Below are 19,333 nucleotides of genomic sequence, written 5' to 3' on the forward strand. Positions count from 1 at the left end.
AGACAACCTTATTTTTTTGTCATGTTTTATGTGCTCGTATAACACTGTTTTGCTATTCCCTTCATGTTCGAAATGTATCTTAGATCAACCGTCGCACAGGCTGCATGCGTTCAGGGCACAGCAAGGACACATAACAGATATTTTGCAAAGGTGCATGAGAACGGTGCTGCACTACGGGTGCAACACATGTCTAAAGTACGTTTATCAAAGGCTATGAGAGCCGTGGTTCACACTCAGTGATGACGTCATTCCTCGCAGGACTTGGGCGCTGTGAGCGAAAGCTACACAGACGAGCTGTACCACATCACATACGCGGCGCTGCTGTCCAACCAGGCGCAGGCGTTGGGCGACTACTGCCACATCGTGGTGGCTCGCCTGCCTTACACCACGCTGCCAATCCGCCTGGACCTGGTGCCCGAGCAGCGGTACCTACTGCCACAGCACCTGCACCAACTCCTCGCGAAACTGTTGCACGGCACGTCACTGCCCGAGAGTCGCGCTGACACTGCGCTCAGCTCAGATGCATGCAGCCGCTTTAATGATGCCCTCGCCAATGCCTGCAAGGCCCATGATGAATGGGGCTTCGCTGCGGACAGCCTGTGCGGAAAGCTTAAAGCCATTCTTCGAGATTCATGACAACGGAAGGTGGACGACGCAGCCTTTGTTGCAAGACGACAATCGTTTGCTGGGCTGGGGGCCTGCCCTGATGCATGGAGCGACAAGGACTGGCAGTGACCCCCTCCCTCTCCATTTTTGGAGCAGTAATCTCTCAGGGTGCCAGATATGGCTTCAGTCTGCTTGACAAAACTGTCGACGGTGCTTCTCCACACGTTGTGCTTTGAGAGAGCTGAAGTGCCCCCTTTTTTATGATTTGTGCCATCAGCACTTCGGCCGGTACTTATTAGGAGAGCGCTGCGAGGCTTGAGAGCCTCCTCTGACAGACCCGAGGCTTTCCTGACCTGGTCGGAACTGCAGCTGGGTGCAACAATGCCTCGTGTTTACAAGTTTCTTGATGTGGTTGAAAGCAATGTTTAGCAGCACTTTGTTTGAAATGCAACACCGATGCATTTGTCTGTAATGATGCTTAAAGCAATGTGTATTAATGTCTTACTCATTTGACCTGTAAATATGATGCATTTGTGGTGAACCACTGGCAAAAGAAGTTATCTTTTGCGAATATCTTTGAAGTAGTAGGTTTGATCTCATGTAGTTTGCACAGCGCGTGACCTACCAGTAGTGCAGGTTCCTTGTAGTGAACCACTGTGGCATCGGAGTCATTTCATTTGCTTCATAGCCATGTGTGTCTTCTAGTGTTTAAAATCTATTAGTGTTCTCATCTGCTGTGTTTTGTATCATGGTTAGGGTGTTTGATTTTGAAAGGAACTTTTACTGTTGAAAGTGCCTCCTAGCTCTTGTTCATTGTGTGTTTTGCTGAGGAAGATTTGGTGTCACTTTCGAGAAAAGTCTTAGGAGCTCTTTGGACTGATGTTCGTATGATGTATGAAGGTATGTGTAAATATTATCGCTCACGTAGTCAAACGTGATGTTGCTGGGCAAATACTCAATATGCAAACAATTTTGTAGCTGTTTGAATGTATGTCACAATTTTCTTCACCTTTATTCTTGGTGGACCTTGGACCGCAACTGGGAAGGACCTTCTATGAAGTTTCAGTGTCATTTTGGAGCCGCTTGCGGCAATTGCAGAGGCCACAGAAAACCAAGCGCAAAACGCAAGCATGCGACAGTGGCAGGTCAAACTATAGCGAGCCTGTTTTTCCTGCATTACAGCGGTGTCGTGTGAAAAATGGGATGCCAGAATGAAAGCTATTGCCGTCTTCATCGCCTCCATGGCTGTCAACGTGAGCACAGGGCGGCTGCTAGAAGGCTGCAGCCGACCATGCTGTTGGTTTAGGGGCACTATTGACGGTGCAAATGGGTGCTGACTGCAGGACTCGCAACTGTTCACGCCACTGTTTCTTGCATTGCGCTATTTGCATATCCGAGACAAAACGTGACCTGTGGCAGAACAAAGCTTGCTGTCTACCATCCAAGCTTGGCGCTCAGCAGTTCGATACATCTGGTTTGGGGAGTGTTCAATATATAAAGTAAGAATTTTATAACCTCAATATATAAAGTAAGAACTGCACATGTTTGGTAAAAATATTTACCACCAGTTCGATGTAGCCAATAATTTGTAGTATTCATGTTTGTTATATGAAGGTTTGACGGTATTAGTTGCTGTCACTTTTATTGCATGCCAAATGGAACAAAAAATGTAAAGTAGCATTTATTTTGTTCGAGTGAGATATAATCCCTTTACTGAATGCAGCATTTATTTTGTTCGAGTGAAATATTCTCACTTTACTGAATGCTTACGTGGCTGTTGTTTTTTATTTAATATCTCCAAAGAGCTGTCCATGACATGTAAAGCAGAATTTATTTTGTTCGACTGAAATATAGTCACTTTACTGAATGCAGCATTTATTGTGTTCGAATGAAATATAGTCACTTTACTTAATGCTCACGTGGCTGTTGTTTCTTATATAGTATCTCAGAAGAGCCCGTCCATAATATGTAAAGTAGCATTTATATTGATCAAGTGAAATATAGTCACTTTACTTAATGCTCACATGACTGTTGTTTCTTATATAGTATCTCTGAAGAGCCCGTGCATAATATGTAAAGTAGCATTTATTTTGATCGAGTGAAATATAGTCACTTTACTTAATGCTCACGTGGCTGTTGTTTCTTATATAGTATCTCTGAAGAGCCCGTCCATAATATGTAAAGTAGCATTTATTTTGATCGAGTGAAATATAGTCATATTACTTAATGCTCACATGGCTGTTGTTTCTTATATAGTATCTCTGAAGAGCCCGTCCATAATATGTAAAGTAGCATTTATTTTGATCGACTGAAATATAGTCACTTTACTGAATGCAGCATTTATTGTGTTCGAATGAAATATAGTCACTTTACTTAATGCTCACGTGGCTGTTGTTTCTTATATAGTATCTCTGAAGAGCCCGTCCATAATATGTAAAGTAGCATTTATTTTTATCCAGTGAAATATAGTCACTTTACTTAATGCTCACATGGCTGTTGTTTCTTATATAGTATCTCTGAAGAGCCCGTCCATAATATGTAAAGTAGCATTTATTTTGATCGAGTGAAATATAGTCACTTTACTTAATGCTCACATGGCTGTTGTTTCTTATATAGTATCTCTGAAGAGCCCGTCCATAATATGTAAAGTAGCATTTATTTTGATCGACTGAAATATAGTCACTTTACTGAATGCAGCATTTATTGTGTTCGAATGAAATATAGTCACTTTACTTAATGCTCACGTGGCTGTTGTTTCTTATATAGTATCTCTGAAGAGCCCGTCCATAATATGTAAAGTAGCATTTATTTTGATCCAGTGAAATATAGTCACTTTACTTAATGCTCACATGGCTGTTGTTTCTTATATAGTATCTCTGAAGAGCCCGTCCATAATATGTAAAGTAGCATTTATTTTGATCGAGTGAAATATAGTCACTTTACTTAATGCTCACATGGCTGTTGTTTCTTATATAGTATCTCTGAAGAGCCCGTCCATAATATGTAAAGTAGCATTTATTTTGATCGAGTGAAATATAGTCACTTTACTTAATGCTCACATGGCTGTTGTTTCTTATATAGTATCTCTGAAGAGCCCGTCCATAATATGTAAAGTAGCATTTATTTTGATCGAGTGAAATATAGTCACTTTACTTAATGCTCACATGGCTGTTGTTTCTTATATAGTATCTCTGAAGAGCCCGTCCATAATATGTAATGTAGCATTTATTTTGATCGAGTGAAATATAGTCACTTTACTTAATGCTCACGTGGCTGTTGTTTCTTATATAGTATTTCTAAAGAGCCGTCCATAATATATGTAAAGTAGCATTTATTTTCATCGAGTGAAATATAGTCACTTTACTTAATGCTCACATGGCTGTTGTTTTTTATATAGTATCTCTGAAGAGCCCGTCCATAATATGTAAAGTAGCATTTATTTTGATCGAGTGAAATATAGTCACTTTACTTAATGCTCACATGGCTGTTGTTTCTTATATAGTATCTCTGAAGAGCCCGGCCATAATATGTAAAGTAGCATTTATTTTGATCGAGTGAAATATAGTCACTTTACTTAATGCTCACACGGCTGTTGTTTCTTATATAGTATCTCTGAAGAGCCCGTCCATCATATGTAAAGTAGCATTTATTTTCATCGAGTGAAATATAGTCACTTTACTTAATGCTCACATGGCTGTTGTTTCTTTTATAGTATCTCTGAAGAGCCCGTCCAGAATATGTAAAGTAGCATTTATTTTGATCGAGTGAAATAGAGTCACTTTACTTAATGCTCACATGGCTGTTGTTTCTTATATAGTATCTCTGAAGAGCCCGTCCATAATATGTAAAGTAGCATTTATTTTGATCGAGTGAAATATAGTCACTTTACTTAATGCTCACATGGCTGTTGTTTCTTATATAGTATCTCTGAAGAGCCCGTCCATAATATGTAATGTAGCATTAATTTTGATCGAGTGAAATATAGTCACTTTACTTAATGCTCACGTGGCTGTTGTTTCTTATATAGTATTTCTAAAGAGCCGTCCATAATATATGTAAAGTAGCATTTATTTTCATCGAGTGAAATATAGTCACTTTACTTAATGCTCACGTGGCTGTTGTTTTTTATATAGTTTTTGTGAAGAGCCGTCGATAATATGTAATGTAGCATTTATTTTGATCGAGTGAAATATAGTCACTTTACTTAATGCTCACATGGCTGTTGTTTCTTATATAGTATCTCTGAAGAGCCCGTCCATAATATGTAATGTAGCATTTATTTTGATCGAGTGAAATATAGTCACTTTCCTTAATGCTCACGTCGCTGTTGTTTCTTATATAGTATTTCTGAAGAGCCGAGCATAATATGTAAAGTAGCATTTATTTTGATCGAGTGAAATATAGTCACTTTACTTAATGCTCACGTGGCTGTTGTTTCTTATGTAGTATCTCTGAAGAGCCCGTCCATAATATGTAAAGTAGCATTTATTTTGATCGAGTGAAATATAGTCACTTTACTTAATGCTCACATGGCTGTTGTTTCTTATATAGTATCTCTGAAGAGCCCGTCCATAATATGTAAAGTAGCATTTATTTTGATCGAGTGAAATATAGTCACTTTACTTAATGCTCTCATGGCTGTTGTTTCTTATATAGTATCTCTGAAGAGCCCGTCCATAATATGTAAAGTAGCATTTATTTTGATCGAGTGAAATATAGTCACTTTACTTAATGCTCACATGGCTGTTGTTTCTTATATAGTATCTCTGAAGAGCCCGTCCATAATATGTAAAGTAGCATTTATTTTGATCGAGTGAAATATAGTCACTTTACTTAATGCTCACATGGCTGTTGTTTCTTATATAGTATCTCTGAAGAGCCCGTCCATAATATGTAATGTAGCATTTATTTTGATCGAGTGAAATATAGTCACTTTACTTAATGCTCACGTGGCTGTTGTTTCTTATATAGTATTTCTGAAGAGCCGTCCATAATATATGTAAAGTAGCATTTATTTTGATCGAGTGAAATATAGTCACTTTACTTAATGCTCACATGGCTGTTGTTTTTTATATAGTATCTCTGAAGAGCCCGTCCATAATATGTAATGTAGCATTTATTTTGATCGAGTGAAATATAGTCACTTTACTTAATGCTCACGTGGCTGTTGTTTCTTATATAGTATCTCTGAAGAGCCCGTCCATAATATGTAAAGTAGCATTTATTTTGATCGAGTGAAATATAGTCACTTTACTTAATGCTCACATGGCTGTTGTTTCTTCTTTAGTATCTCTGGAGAGCCATCCATAATATGTAAAGTAGCATTTATTTTGTTCTAGTGAAATATAGTCACTTTACTTAATGCTCACATGGCTGTTGTTTCTTCTTTAGTATCTCTGGAGAGCCATCCATAATATGTAAAGTAGCATTTATTTTGTTCAAGTGAAATGTAGTCACTTTACTTAATGCTCACATGGCTGTTGTTTCTTATATAGTATCTCTGAAGAGCCCGTCCATAATATGTAAAGTAGCATTTATTTTGATTGAGTGAAATATAGTCACTTTACTTAATGCTCACGTGGCTGTTGTTTCTTATATAGTATCTCTGAAGAGCCCGTCCATAATATGTAATGTAGCATTTATTTTGATCGAGTGAAATATAGTCACTTTACTTAATGCTCACATGGCTGTTGTTTTTTATATAGTATCTCTGAAGAGCCCGTCCATAATATGTAATGTAGCATTTATTTTGATCGAGTGAAATATAGTCACTTTACTTAATGCTCACGTGGCTGTTGTTTCTTATATAGTATCTCTGAAGAGCCCGTCCATAATATGTAAAGTAGCATTTATTTTGATCGAGTGAAATATAGTCACTTTACTTAATGCTCACATGGCTGTTGTTCCTTCTTTAGTATCTCTGAAGAGCCATCCATAATATGTAAAGTAGCATTTATTTTGTTCAAGTGAAATATAGTCACTTTACTTAATGCTCACATGGCTGTTGTTTTTTATATAGTATCTCTGAAGAGCCCGTCCATAATATGTAATGTAGCATTTATTTTGATCGAGTGAAATATAGTCACTTTACTTAATGCTCACGTGGCTGTTGTTTCTTATATAGTATCTCTGAAGAGCCCGTCCATAATATGTAAAGTAGCATTTATTTTGATCGAGTGAAATATAGTCACTTTACTTAATGCTCACATGGCTGTTGTTCCTTCTTTAGTATCTCTGAAGAGCCCGTCCATAATATGTAAAGTAGCATTTATTTTGATCGAGTGAAATATAGTCACTTTACTTAATGCTCACATGGCTGTTGTTTCTTATATAGTATCTCTGAAGAGCCCGTCCATAATATGTAATGTAGCATTTATTTTGATCGAGTGAAATATAGTCACTTTACTTAATGCTCACGTGGCTGTTGTTTCTTATATAGTATCTCTGAAGAGCCCGTCCATAATATGTAAAGTAGCATTTATTTTGATCGAGTGAAATATAGTCACTTTACTTAATGCTCACATGGCTGTTGTTTCTTCTTTAGTATCTCTGAAGAGCCCATCCATAATATGTAAAGTAGCATTTATTTTGTTCAAGTGAAATATAGTCACTTTACTTAATGCTCACATGGCTGTTGTTTCTTATATAGTATCTCTGAAGAGCCCGTCCATAATATGTAAAGTAGCATTTATTTTGTTCAAGTGAAATATAGTCACTTTACTTAATGCTCACATGGCTGTTGTTTCTTATATAGTATCTCTGAAGAGCCCGTCCATAATATGTAAAGTAGCATTTATTTTGATCGAGTGAAATATAGTCACTTTACTTAATGCTCACGTGGCTGTTGTTTCTTATATAGTATCTCTGAAGAGCCCGTCCATAATATGTAAAGTAGCATTTATTTTGATCGAGTGAAATATAGTCACTTTACTTAATGCTCACATGGCTGTTGTTTCTTATATAGTATCTCTGAAGAGCCCGTCCATAATATGTAAAGTAGCATTTATTTTGTTCAAGTGAAATATAGTCACTTTACTTAATGCTCACATGGCTGTTGTTTCTTATATAGTATCTCTGAAGAGCCCGTCCATAATATGTAAAGTAGCATTTATTTTGATCGAGTGAAATATAGTCACTTTACTTAATGCTCACGTGGCTGTTGTTTCTTCTTTAGTATCTCTGAAGAGCCCATCCATAATATGTAAAGTAGCATTTATTTTGTTCAAGTGAAATATAGTCACTTTACTTAATGCTCACATGGCTGTTGTTTCTTATATAGTATCTCTGAAGAGCCCGTCCATAATATGTAAAGTAGCATTTATTTTGATCGAGTGAAATATAGTCACTTTACTTAATGCTCACGTGGCTGTTGTTTCTTATATAGTATCTCTGAAGAGCCCGTCCATAATATGTAAAGTAGCATTTATTTTGATCGAGTGAAATATAGTCACTTTACTTAATGCTCACGTGGCTGTTGTTTCTTATATAGTATCTCTGAAGAGCCCGTCCATAATATGTAAAGTAGCATTTATTTTGATCGAGTGAAATATAGTCACTTTACTTAATGCTCACATGGCTGTTGTTCCTTCTTTAGTATCTCTGAAGAGCCCATCCATAATATGTAAAGTAGCATTTATTTTGATCGAGTGAAATATAGTCACTTTACTTAATGCTCACATGGCTGTTGTTTCTTCTTTAGTATCTCTGAAGAGCCCATCCATAATATGTAAAGTAGCATTTATTTTGTTCAAGTGAAATATAGTCACTTTACTTAATGCTCACATGGCTGTTGTTTCTTATATAGTATCTCTGAAGAGCCCGTCCATAATATGTAAAGTAGCATTTATTTTGTTCAAGTGAAATATAGTCACTTTACTTAATGCTCACATGGCTGTTGTTTCTTATATAGTATCTCTGAAGAGCCCGTCCATAATATGTAATGTAGCATTTATTTTGATCGAGTGAAATATAGTCACTTTACTTAATGCTCACATGGCTGTTGTTTCTTATATAGTATCTCTGAAGAGCCCGTCCATAATATGTAATGTAGCATTTATTTTGATCGAGTGAAATATAGTCACTTTACTTAATGCTCACGTGGCTGTTGTTTCTTATATAGTATCTCTGAAGAGCCCGTCCATAATATGTAAAGTAGCATTTATTTTGATCGAGTGAAATATAGTCACTTTACTTAATGCTCACATGGCTGTTGTTTCTTCTTTAGTATCTCTGGAGAGCCATCCATAATATGTAAAGTAGGATTTATTTTGTTCGAGTGAAATATAGTCACTTTACTTAATGCTCACGTGGCTGTTGTTTCTTCTTTAGTATCTCTGAAGAGCCATCCATAATATGTAAAGTAGCATTTATTTTGATCGAGTGAAATATAGAATGCTCACGTGGCTGTTGTTTCTTCTTTAGTATCTCTGAAGAGCCGTCCATAATATGTAAAGTAGCATTTATTTTGTTCGAGTGAAATATAGCCACTTTACTTAATGCTCACGTGGCTGTTGTTTCTTCTTTGGTATCTCTGAAGAGCCATCCATAATATGTAAAGTAGCATTTATTTTGTTCGAGTGAAATATAGCCACTTTACTTAATGCTCACGTGGCTGTTGTTTCTTCTTTAGTATCTCTGAAGAGTGATCCATAATATGTAAAGTAGCATTTATTTTGTTCAAGTGAAATACAGTCACTTTACTTAATGCTCACGTGGCTGTTGTTTCTTCTTTAGTATCCCTGAAGAGTCATCCATAATATGTAAAGTAGCATTTATTTTGTTCAAGTGAAATACAGTCACTTTACTTAATGCTCACGTGGCTGTTGTTTCTTCTTTAGTATTTCTGAAGAGCTGTTCATAATATGTAAAGTAGCATTTATTTTTCTTGAGCGAAATATACTTACTTTACTGAATGCTCCCTTGTTTTATTCCTTACTTATTATCTGAAAAGGAATCCCTAATGAACTTAAATCTATTTATCCGTGTCAAAAGATGGGCAATGAACTCAACAGCTGCACTCATCACGCTGCTACGTTCATCTCTCTCACCTTTGCCAAGTTCGTGGTCCACATGTTAGTTGCATCCAGGACCTGTAAAATGATTTGGCGGTGGAAATGTGGGATTGAGACTATATTTGCAGTGATGGATGATGCTTTTAATGTGATGGCATTAAGGAGCTCGTCGCAGAAAAATCGGTATCATCGTCGTTGGTGTCATTAACCGTTAGCAAAAAATCCACGAAAAATCCCCAGAGAAGCAACCTGGGAGGCAGCTACACCACCTAGGCCATTGAACCTTGTGGCATCATAAAAACCTGCGCACCTGATTGGGAGCAAGCTGGACACCTTGGCACGCAGCGGTTAGTCGCGCAGGGTTGCTCGGGAAGGGCAACCTGTATCGCACAAATCCTATCGGTGGCAGCACCTGCCATTTCAGCGCAGTGGCGCATTGCTTAGCCGCTCTACCACTGCACCAGGAGTGGTATGACTACTGCCAGGAATCTATGAATGTTAAGTAGAGGAAGACCAATTCTGCATGCACATGTGGGTATCAAAGGACCTCTGAAAGGGGTGTTTGAGGTTGCCTATTATGCGTTTGCATTATGTGGGGTAGAGGCCACCGGGAGTTCATGCCGCGCGCTGGACCTCAAAAGGGAACCGATCATTTAAAATACAATTTTAAAATTCGCGCTCTCGCGGCTCGCGGCGACCTGCAGTGCCGAGCTTTCGCCCGAATCCGCAAGCAACGCGTCATGCGGCGCTCTTTACGACATCAGCGAAGGGCTGCCATTGGTTCGCCGTCATACCTCTCTGACGTCACGCAGCTAAAATGGCCGCGGTGGCAAGCTCCGCCCCTCCCCCTTTTCTCCCGCGCGCGTCGGCAGCCGGCGGAAGGACCGAGTGGGTGGGGACGGCAGAGGAGCCGACTTGTCAGCGTGCAAATATTGACGAGAGGAGAGGGAAAGGCGCGAAGACGCGTAAATTCAAATTTTGACGGGAGATAACTTATACCCCTGCTACACGGCTGTTTCGAATGCGTTCCAACCGAATGTCATTTGACTCGACTGCCGAACATACGCTGCTACACGAAGTTTTTCGATGGCATTCGGTTCAGATGACATTCGAGTCGACGGAGCTCGGCGAAGACATTCCAGATTTTGGAATGCCTTCGAAACGCGAACACAGCCCGAACCGACCAATAGCAGTCGCCGCCGCCGTCGCTTCGCCTCGCCCACAGCCCAACAGCCGCGCGACTGCTTTCGGCTCTGTGGCTGTTCATTTCTACCCGCTGCTCACTTTTTCTGCTGTTTGTTTAGCAAATAGCCCGTGTACTGTCTTAGTGAGTGCTTGCAGATAATAGTACACCAATGAACATTTACCGCGTGTGCATGAAATTTCCCCAGGAGTGCGCCGATAAGGACGACTGCACTCATACTGCTGTTTACATCCCTGCGTATGAACAACTTGTGCTCGCTTGCAAGACGTAAAACGAAATATGCGCTTAAGTTCTATAAAATAATCTCTTCTCCTCTGTACCGGTTGTACCCGTGCTTGTTTACGCAATGCGACAATCTGTGGGAAGCGACGACGCGATCACTCGCCAGAGAAACACTTGACAGCCGGGTTGTTGACGTCGCGTAGGAGCGTCGCTTCTCGCTAATTTTCCCGCCTTCCTCCGACATGCCCAGCACTCTGTTTTAAACTACTTTATCCAGAAGTATGTTTGGTGATTATTGGTGTTTAATAAGAGGTACAAGCTGAAGGTGGTGCAGGCAAGCCATGATGACCAGATAGTTGGAAGCTTCTATGAGGATGTGGAATCGGCAATGACCAAAGTAAAATCACAGTACACTGTACTGATGGGTGACTGTAATGCAAAGGTAGGTAAAAAGCAGGCTGGAGACAAGGCGGTAGATGACTATGGCATGGGTTCTAGGAACAGTAGGGGAGAGTTATTAGTAGAGTTCGCAGATAGAAATAATTTACGGATTATGAATACCTTCTTCAGCAAGCGAGCAAACAGGAAGTGGACGTGGAAGAGCCCCAATGGTGAGACTAAAAATGAAATAGACTTCATACTGTGTGCACACCCTGGCATCGTATAGGATGTGGATGTCCTCGGTAAGGTCCGTTGCAGCGACCACAGAATGGTAAGGTCTCGTTTTAGCTTAGATTTGAAGAGGGAACGGAGGAAACTGGTGAAGAGAAAGGCTATTAACGAGTTAGCATTAAGAGGGAAGGTAGAGGCATTCAGAATGTCGCTGCAGATTTTCCGCTTTAACTGAAGAAGACGACCGTAGTGTTGAAACAATGAATGATAATCTTACAGTTATCGTTACAGAGTGCGCCGCAGAAGTAGGTGGTAGGATGGTTCGACAGGATACCAACAAGCTATCTCAGGAGACTAAAGATCTGATTAAGAAACGTCAAAGCATGAGGACGTCTAACTCCACAGACAGGATAGAACTAGCAGAGCTATCTAAGTTAATAAATAAGCGCAAGGTAGCCGACATAAGAAAGTTTAACATGGAGAAAATCGAGCATTCTCTAAGGAATGGAGGTAGCCTAAAATCAGTGAGGAGAAAACTGGGCATAGGTAAAAACCAGATGTATGCGCTAAAAGACAAACAGGGCAATGTCATCAGCAATATGGATAAGATAGTTGAATTAGCCGAAGAGTTCTACAAAAATCTATACAGTAGCGAATGTAATCATCAAGAAGGAGGCAGTCGAGCACAGCAATGGGACATCCCGCCAGTAACGAAGGAGGAAGTAAAGAAAGCCTTAGGAGCAATGCAAAGAGGGAAAGCAGCTGGTGGGGATCAGGTAACAGCAGATTTGCTGAAGGACGGAGGAGAGATTGTGCTACAAAAACTAGCCACCCTGTATACGCAATGCCTTGTGACCTCGAAAGTACCAGAAGCTTGGAAGAACGCTAACATTATCTTAATTCATAAGAAAGGAGACGTAAAGGACTTGAAGAATTACAGACCGATCAGCTTATTATTCGTTGCCTACAAGGTATTTACTAAGGTAATCGCTAATAGAGTCAGGACAACCTTGGACTTTAGTCAACCAAATGATCAGGCAGGCTTTCGTAAAGGATACTCGACAATAGACCTCACACTATCAATCAGGTGATAGAGAAATGCGCAGAATATAACCAACCCCTATATATAGCCTTCATTGATTACGAGAAAGCATTCGACTCAGTGGAAACCTCAGCTGTCATGCAGGCATTGCGGAATCAGGGGGTGGAAGAGTGCTATGTGAAAATATTGGAAGATATTTATAACGATTGCACAGCTACTATAGTTCTCCATAAAGTCAGGAATAAAATTCCAATACGGAAAGGTGTCAGGCAGGGAGACACGATCTCGCCAATGCTCTTCACTGCCTGCTTAAGGAGGTATTCCGGGGACTGGAATGGGAAGAGTTGGGGATAAGAATTAATGGAGAATACCTGAGTAATTTGCGATTCGCTGATGATATTGCCTTGCTAAGCCACTCAGGACAAGAACTGCAAAGCATGATCAATCAGCTAGACAGGCAGAGTAGAACGGTGGGGCTAAGAATTAACATGCAGAAAACCAAAGTAATGTTCAATAGCCTTGCAAGGGAACAGCAGTTCGCAATTGGTAGCGAGGTGCTGGAAGTAGTAAGAGAATATGTCTACTTAGGGCAGGTAGTGACCGCAGATCCGGATCATGAGAGGGAAATAACTAGAAGAATAAGAATGGGGTGGAGCGCGTATGGCAGGTTCTCTCAGGTCATGATTGGTAGCTTACCAATATCCCTGAAGAGAAAAGTAAATAACAGCTGTATCCTACAGGTACTTACCTATGGGGCAGAAACGTGGAGGCTAACAAAGAGGGTTCAGCTTAACTTAAGAACAACGCAGCGAGCTATGGAAAGGAAAATGGTAGGTGTAACGTTAAGAGATCGGAACAGGGCGGAGTGGGTGAGGGAACAAACGCGGGTTAATGACATCCTAGTTGAAATCAAGAGGAAGAAGTGGGCTTGGGCAGGGCATGTAAAGCGAAGGCAAGATAACCGCTGGTCCTTAAGGGTAACGGAGTGGATTCCAAGAGAAAGCCAACGTAGCAGGGGACGGCAGAAAGTTATGTGGGCGGATGAGATTAAGAAGTTTGCGGGGATACAGTGGCGGCAACTAGCAAAGGACAGGGTTAATTGGAGAGATATGGGAGAGGCCTTTGCCCTGCAGTGGGTGTAGTCAGGCTGACGATGATGATGATGTTTGGTGACCGTTCGCGTCAACTGAAAGGGCCTGACTTGTTACCCACAAGCTATAGCGACGGCGACGACTGCTGCTGGCCGTAAAGCGTTGCTCGGCAGCCCGAGTCACACCGCCGCTTCCCGTTCATCGTATGCGCGTCCTGTGATGTAAGCAATAGTTGATTTCATATCACTGTTGTCAAAACTACACTCGTTGACCATTTGCATTCGCTAAAACTTGCGAATTTGTTCTTCACAACCACCGCAATCACGGTTTCAACCCTGCAGACTCGCTAGGCCTAGTCGTCGCGGAATGGAACGGAGTCGTCGTCGACTGAAATTAGTTTGGCAAGTGGCTATCGCTGGTGAGTGTCCAAGTGTGCACATGTGAAATATAGCCGTTCGTTTCGCTTATTTCCAATACGGATGATGTATATGCGCGCATATATTCGCACCGTCGCGTCATCAGCGTGTTTTCGCTCAGCCGCCGAACTCCCGAGGGCATGAAGGCTGACCGTCCGCCGATCGGATTAGTCGGTGTCGTTTAGCCAAAAAACTTGTCCCATTACAATAATATTAAAGTGAACTAGATAGTTCACTATAATCACATGCTGCTGTTCACCGTGATAGTGCCGTTGTCGGACTAGTGTGACCGTCGTCATTGTTGTACGCTGAAAACGAGCTGAGGCTTTCGAATGCGTTTGGAAAGTGTCGTGTAGCACCGCGGGAGTCCGTCGAGTTCGAATGCCATTCCAAGTCTCGACTGCCATTCGACTCAGATGTCATTCGAAAGTGCCCGTGTAGCACAGGTGTTAGCTTCCACAAAACGCATTAAGAAAATTATTGCTGGAGGATATTTTTGAAAAGGTGTCCTTTAACGTCCTAGTCATACCGCAACTTAATTGGGAGCCGCTTCAAAGCCCTTTTAATCCATTAGCTATCGCATCATAGCCTTAAAGGGCAACTGCGATACTATAACCGGTGGGATCCCACCATGATGCTGGCGAATGCTATCTTCTCTTTTAGTGGCACGGCTCGGGTCTGGTACGAAACTCGCGAAGACGAACTGACGAGCTGGGACACTTTTAAAGGAGAGCTCCGTACTTTCTTTGACAGACCGGATGACCGGAAGTTCTTCGCGGGACAGGAGCTCGCGTCGCGCGCCCAGTCGTCAACATAAATATATGTCGCATATACACAGATATCTTGGCGCTTTGCCACAAAGTTGACGCCGCCATGACCGAGCCCGACTAGTGGGCCATGTTCTGAAAGGGATTGCGGATGATGCTTTTATTTTGTTTGCAAACACTGTACTACCGTGCACACAATCATAAAAGAATGGCGTCATTTCGAGCAGCTTAAAAGCCGCCGAATTCCACCGCAGTTCTCTTGGCTTCCTAACACGGCCGTCACCTCTTCCTGCGAGGAACAGCGATTACCGTCCCGCGCGTCTTCCGATGATGTCCCCGTCGCCGACACTGTCACCCGGATTGTTCGCCGAGAACTGGAAGCCCTTGCGCCCAGCTGTGATGTCCCCTCCGCCTGCACCGGATAACTCTCCACCCGCCGTGTCTCTGATTCAGGCCATTGAGCGGCAGGAACTCGCTAACCTGAATCTCCCTCCGGCTCTGTGTGCCATCAGAAGCCCGGACGACCCCCAGCCGGCCACCTCCCTCTGTTTTTCGTCGCACCTATTATTCTGCGCCGCGTCATCGCAATCCCAATGAGTGGCGCACGGCGGACGACCGCCCCATCTGCTTCAGGGGTTCTCGCATTGGCCACATGGCCCGACACTGCCGCAGTCCATGGTCTTTACCACCCCGCAACGTCTTCCCCTCCTTCTACAGTCCCGCCTCAACCCGCACATTCTGGCCCCGAGCCCCGTCCGAAGCAACCGTACCCCCTGCACGCCGATCCTCCCGCTCTCCGTCCCCGCAGGGCCGCCGCTCTCGTTCCCCACAGTCGCCTTCCAACAGCCGCTCCCATTTGGAAAACTAGATCATGCTGGTTCCGGAGGTGACGCTGCATCAACGACTCGGACCACAAATCATCTCTCGACCACTCGAACGAATCTCCTGGACGTTACTATCGACCGCATTCTTTGTCTTAGTTACGTAAGGAACGGATGCAATTTTATATCGCTCCGCTCTTCTTTGTTAACGGCCCTCGCCAACGGTTTTTCGCCACCGCGCATCATCTCTCTCGCATGCTCGACCATCGAGAGAGACCTTTCTTTCCAGTCGCGCTAGCTTCTCTCCACCATGGGGCTTTTTCTTTGCACTTAGTTTTTATTTTATTTATTTTGAGGCGTCCTGAAGAGACGATGGAGGAGGTTCCACAGACCCTCCGCGGCGAGCTACCTGGTCGCCATCGTCGCGCGGGCAGCGTCGGCTGCTCTCGCATGCTCCAGCGACTGTTCACTGAAGCAGAACGGATAATTGAACTACAGGCAGAAGCTCGACACGTCGTATCTGCCACTCAACGACCGTCTTCGAACGAAAGCAGTCCTGGCACCGCATATGCTTCGGCGGCAAGCTTGTAGGAAGCTGTCCATCCCAATCGAGGCAGGAGGAAAGAGTTCTGTGCTCCTACTCCAGCCCCAAGCAACTGCCACGGAAATTTCTCCTGTGAGTCCCAACGTTGCTAACCTCGACTAGTCCCTCTCAGCCACCACTCAGGCTGAAGGCAACGACAGCACGATTCTGTACTGGCCACCTGTGACCTCGTCAGAACCAAACTCACCCCACCTCGATCCACAGCCATCGCCTGGAGCAGAGATCCCACGCGCTCGGCTGCGGCACAAACCGAAGCTGTCCCTGTCGCGCCAACTCCATGACCTACGGGCGGCTCTTGCCAAAATGAAGCGAGGCACGGCTCCGGGTCGGAACAAGGTAACGGTCAAACTTTTGGCCAACCTACCGGATCCGGCGTACGAAGCACTCTTAGAATACATAAATGCCGTCTGGGAAGGGTACCACCCTCTACCCATAGAGTGGAAAACTGCGCTAGTCACCTTCATCCCGAAGGCCGGCAAACCAATTAATACAGACAACCTCCGACCCATTTCCTTAACATCTTGTGTGGGCAAACTCATGGAAACTATGGTTAGAGATCGACTCTCAGAATACTTAGAAAATCGCAACACCTTCGCGGATACCATGTTCAGTTTTAGGCCGCATAGGTCATCTCAAGACATACTCCTCCAACTAAAACATGAAGTGCTTACTCCTGTCGAGTGCCCCCATAACGACAAGATAGTCCTGGCCTTGGACCTTAAAGGATCATTTGACAATGTTAAGCACAGCGTCATTCTCGCCCACCTGAGCGAGACTGACTAACACCTTCAATTATATTAAACACTTTCTCACGGATCGGCAGGCCTTCGTCCGCATCCAGGACGAAGAGCACGGCCCGTACAGTATGGGCAGCAGGGGTACACCACAAGGCGCTGTACTGTCCCCTCTGGTCTTTTACTTAGCAATGCTTCACCTACCCTCTAAATTGGCCGATGTCGAAGGCATCCAGCATGCGCTGTATGCCGACGAAATCACTATTTGGGCCACCCAAGGTAACGTGGATCACATGGAGGAATGCCTGCAAGCAGCCGCTGACATAGTAGACAACTATGCGGCGTACTGCGGCCTCCAGTGCTCCCCACACAAATCAGAATTCGTGCATATTCGGCCATCGCCAAAGTGTGGAATCCCCATTTCCCTCTCCCTCGCCAGCGGCCCCATCCGTGAGGCATCGGAGACCAGAGTTCTCGGACTCTTTATTAGTAGAACACGTCGCGCAGATACAATACTAGCCAAGCTGCGTAAGGTTGGAGACCAGGTGGGCCGCATGCTCCGTCGGGTCTCCAACAAACGCGGAGGTCTACGAAGCACGCATGCGTTGCGACTCGCACATGCTTTCGTTACGAGTCGAATACTATATTCGACCCCCTACCTTCACTTACGCAAGCAGGACGAAGATATCTTGGAGGTTACCCTCCGTAAGATCATCAAAAGGGCACTCGACCTTCCGATCTCCACCTCTAACGCGAGGCTCCTCGCGCTGGGAGTGGTGAACACCTATCCGGAGCTGCAAGAAGCGCACCTCACCAACCAATACACGCGTCTTGCCCAGACCGTGTCCGGTCGTCGCCTTTTGGACCGCCTACACGTTCAACACAACCATCACACAGAGGAAAGGGTACGAGTGCCCGAAATGTGGAGATGCGCCATCCACGTTCGACCCCTTCCTACGAAAATGTCCAAAGACCATAATGGCCGGCGGCAGGCGCGGGCGGATGCCCTCCACCGCCATTATGGCAACAGACACGGATACGGACGTGGCCGGTCCGTACCGCTCTAGGGGGGGATGGTACACGGCCGCGGTCATACACCAACAAATACAGGTGGACGGGCTCACTTTCAAAGCTCCCAGCGCAACTCACGCTGAGGAGGTAGCGATCGCCCTGGTGGCCTCTCACCCTCAGGCGCAATATATCCTCTCAGACTCGCAAGGAGCTTGTCGAAATTACGAGCTGGGTTGGGTGTCCCTCAAAGCTTATCGAATAGTTCGCAACGCGGCACGGGACCGAGATCCTACGATCCGCTACTTAGTCTGGACTCCGGGCCACCAAGGCCTACCAGGTAACGAGGCTGCAGACGCAGCCGCCCGCGCACTCACTTCCCGGGCCCCTGGCGATGACCTTACCGATTCGGACCCGGACAACGAACCCCTTTTAAAATTTAAAGACATAGTCAATCACTATCAAGACTCTCACCGCATGTACCCGACCCTCCTCAAGGGACTGGGAAAAGCAGGTGAGCGTCTTCAGATAAGACTTTTTACAAATACATTGCTGTGCCCGGCAGTCATGAAACACTTCGACCCCTCCTTATCTGGCCTCTGCCCATACTGTACGGAGGTGGCTAACACCTACCATATGGTGTGGGCATGCCAGAAAAATCCTTCCCTCACCCCCCACCCCAACCCAACCCAAGAGGACTGGGAGGCGGCCCTGCTCGGCTGCCACGACCTTCCGGCCCAACAGGCCATGGTCCGGCGTACCCGAGCGGCGGTAGAGTCAAATGGGGTCCCGGAATAGGGACCCCACCTAGTATTGTGAGGGCGGTGGCACACTGTAATAAATGCTTTTCACCACCACCACCTTCTACTACAGCGCACGGCCAGAAAGAATGCAGCACTCATTCGGGTGAGAGCACTAGTGGCAACGGCGACAAAGCCAAGACCCATCAACAACGCGTTATCGAAGACGCCTTGCCAGACAAGGCCACCTCGACGCAAGCACAACGGGGCGATGAACCGACTCCGCTCCTACTCGCCGCTGCCGCCGCCGCCGACGCAGCCTCCGACGACGAACGGAGCGCGCTCTTTCGTGCGCATGCGCCGAGCGGCAACCAGTGTCCCGCCTCCAAGGAGGCCCCGCCCACAAAGCCCGCGCCTCGCGTGAACAGCAAGGGGCACGCCGCACCCGTCTGAAG

The 19,333-nt window shown here is 44.2% G+C and overlaps 1 protein-coding gene across 1 annotated transcript in view; it reads left to right on the top strand.

Annotated features, from left to right (window-relative positions):
- Positions 1–2,499, top strand: part of LOC149336894 (uncharacterized) — a 30,515-nt gene extending 28,016 nt beyond the window's left edge. The window contains exon 8 of the mRNA XM_089554266.1: positions 259–2,499. Within this exon, the coding sequence (XP_089410392.1) occupies positions 259–636 (378 nt within the window). The 3' untranslated portion in view covers positions 637–2,499. The remainder of the gene's footprint in view (positions 1–258) is intronic.
- The last annotated feature ends 16,834 nt before the right edge of the window (positions 2,500–19,333 follow it).

This window comes from Amblyomma mixtum, chromosome 7, assembly GCF_055824585.1.
Source record: "Amblyomma mixtum isolate Tamu chromosome 7, ASM5582458v1, whole genome shotgun sequence".
Lineage (NCBI taxonomy): Eukaryota > Metazoa > Arthropoda > Arachnida > Ixodida > Ixodidae > Amblyomma > Amblyomma mixtum.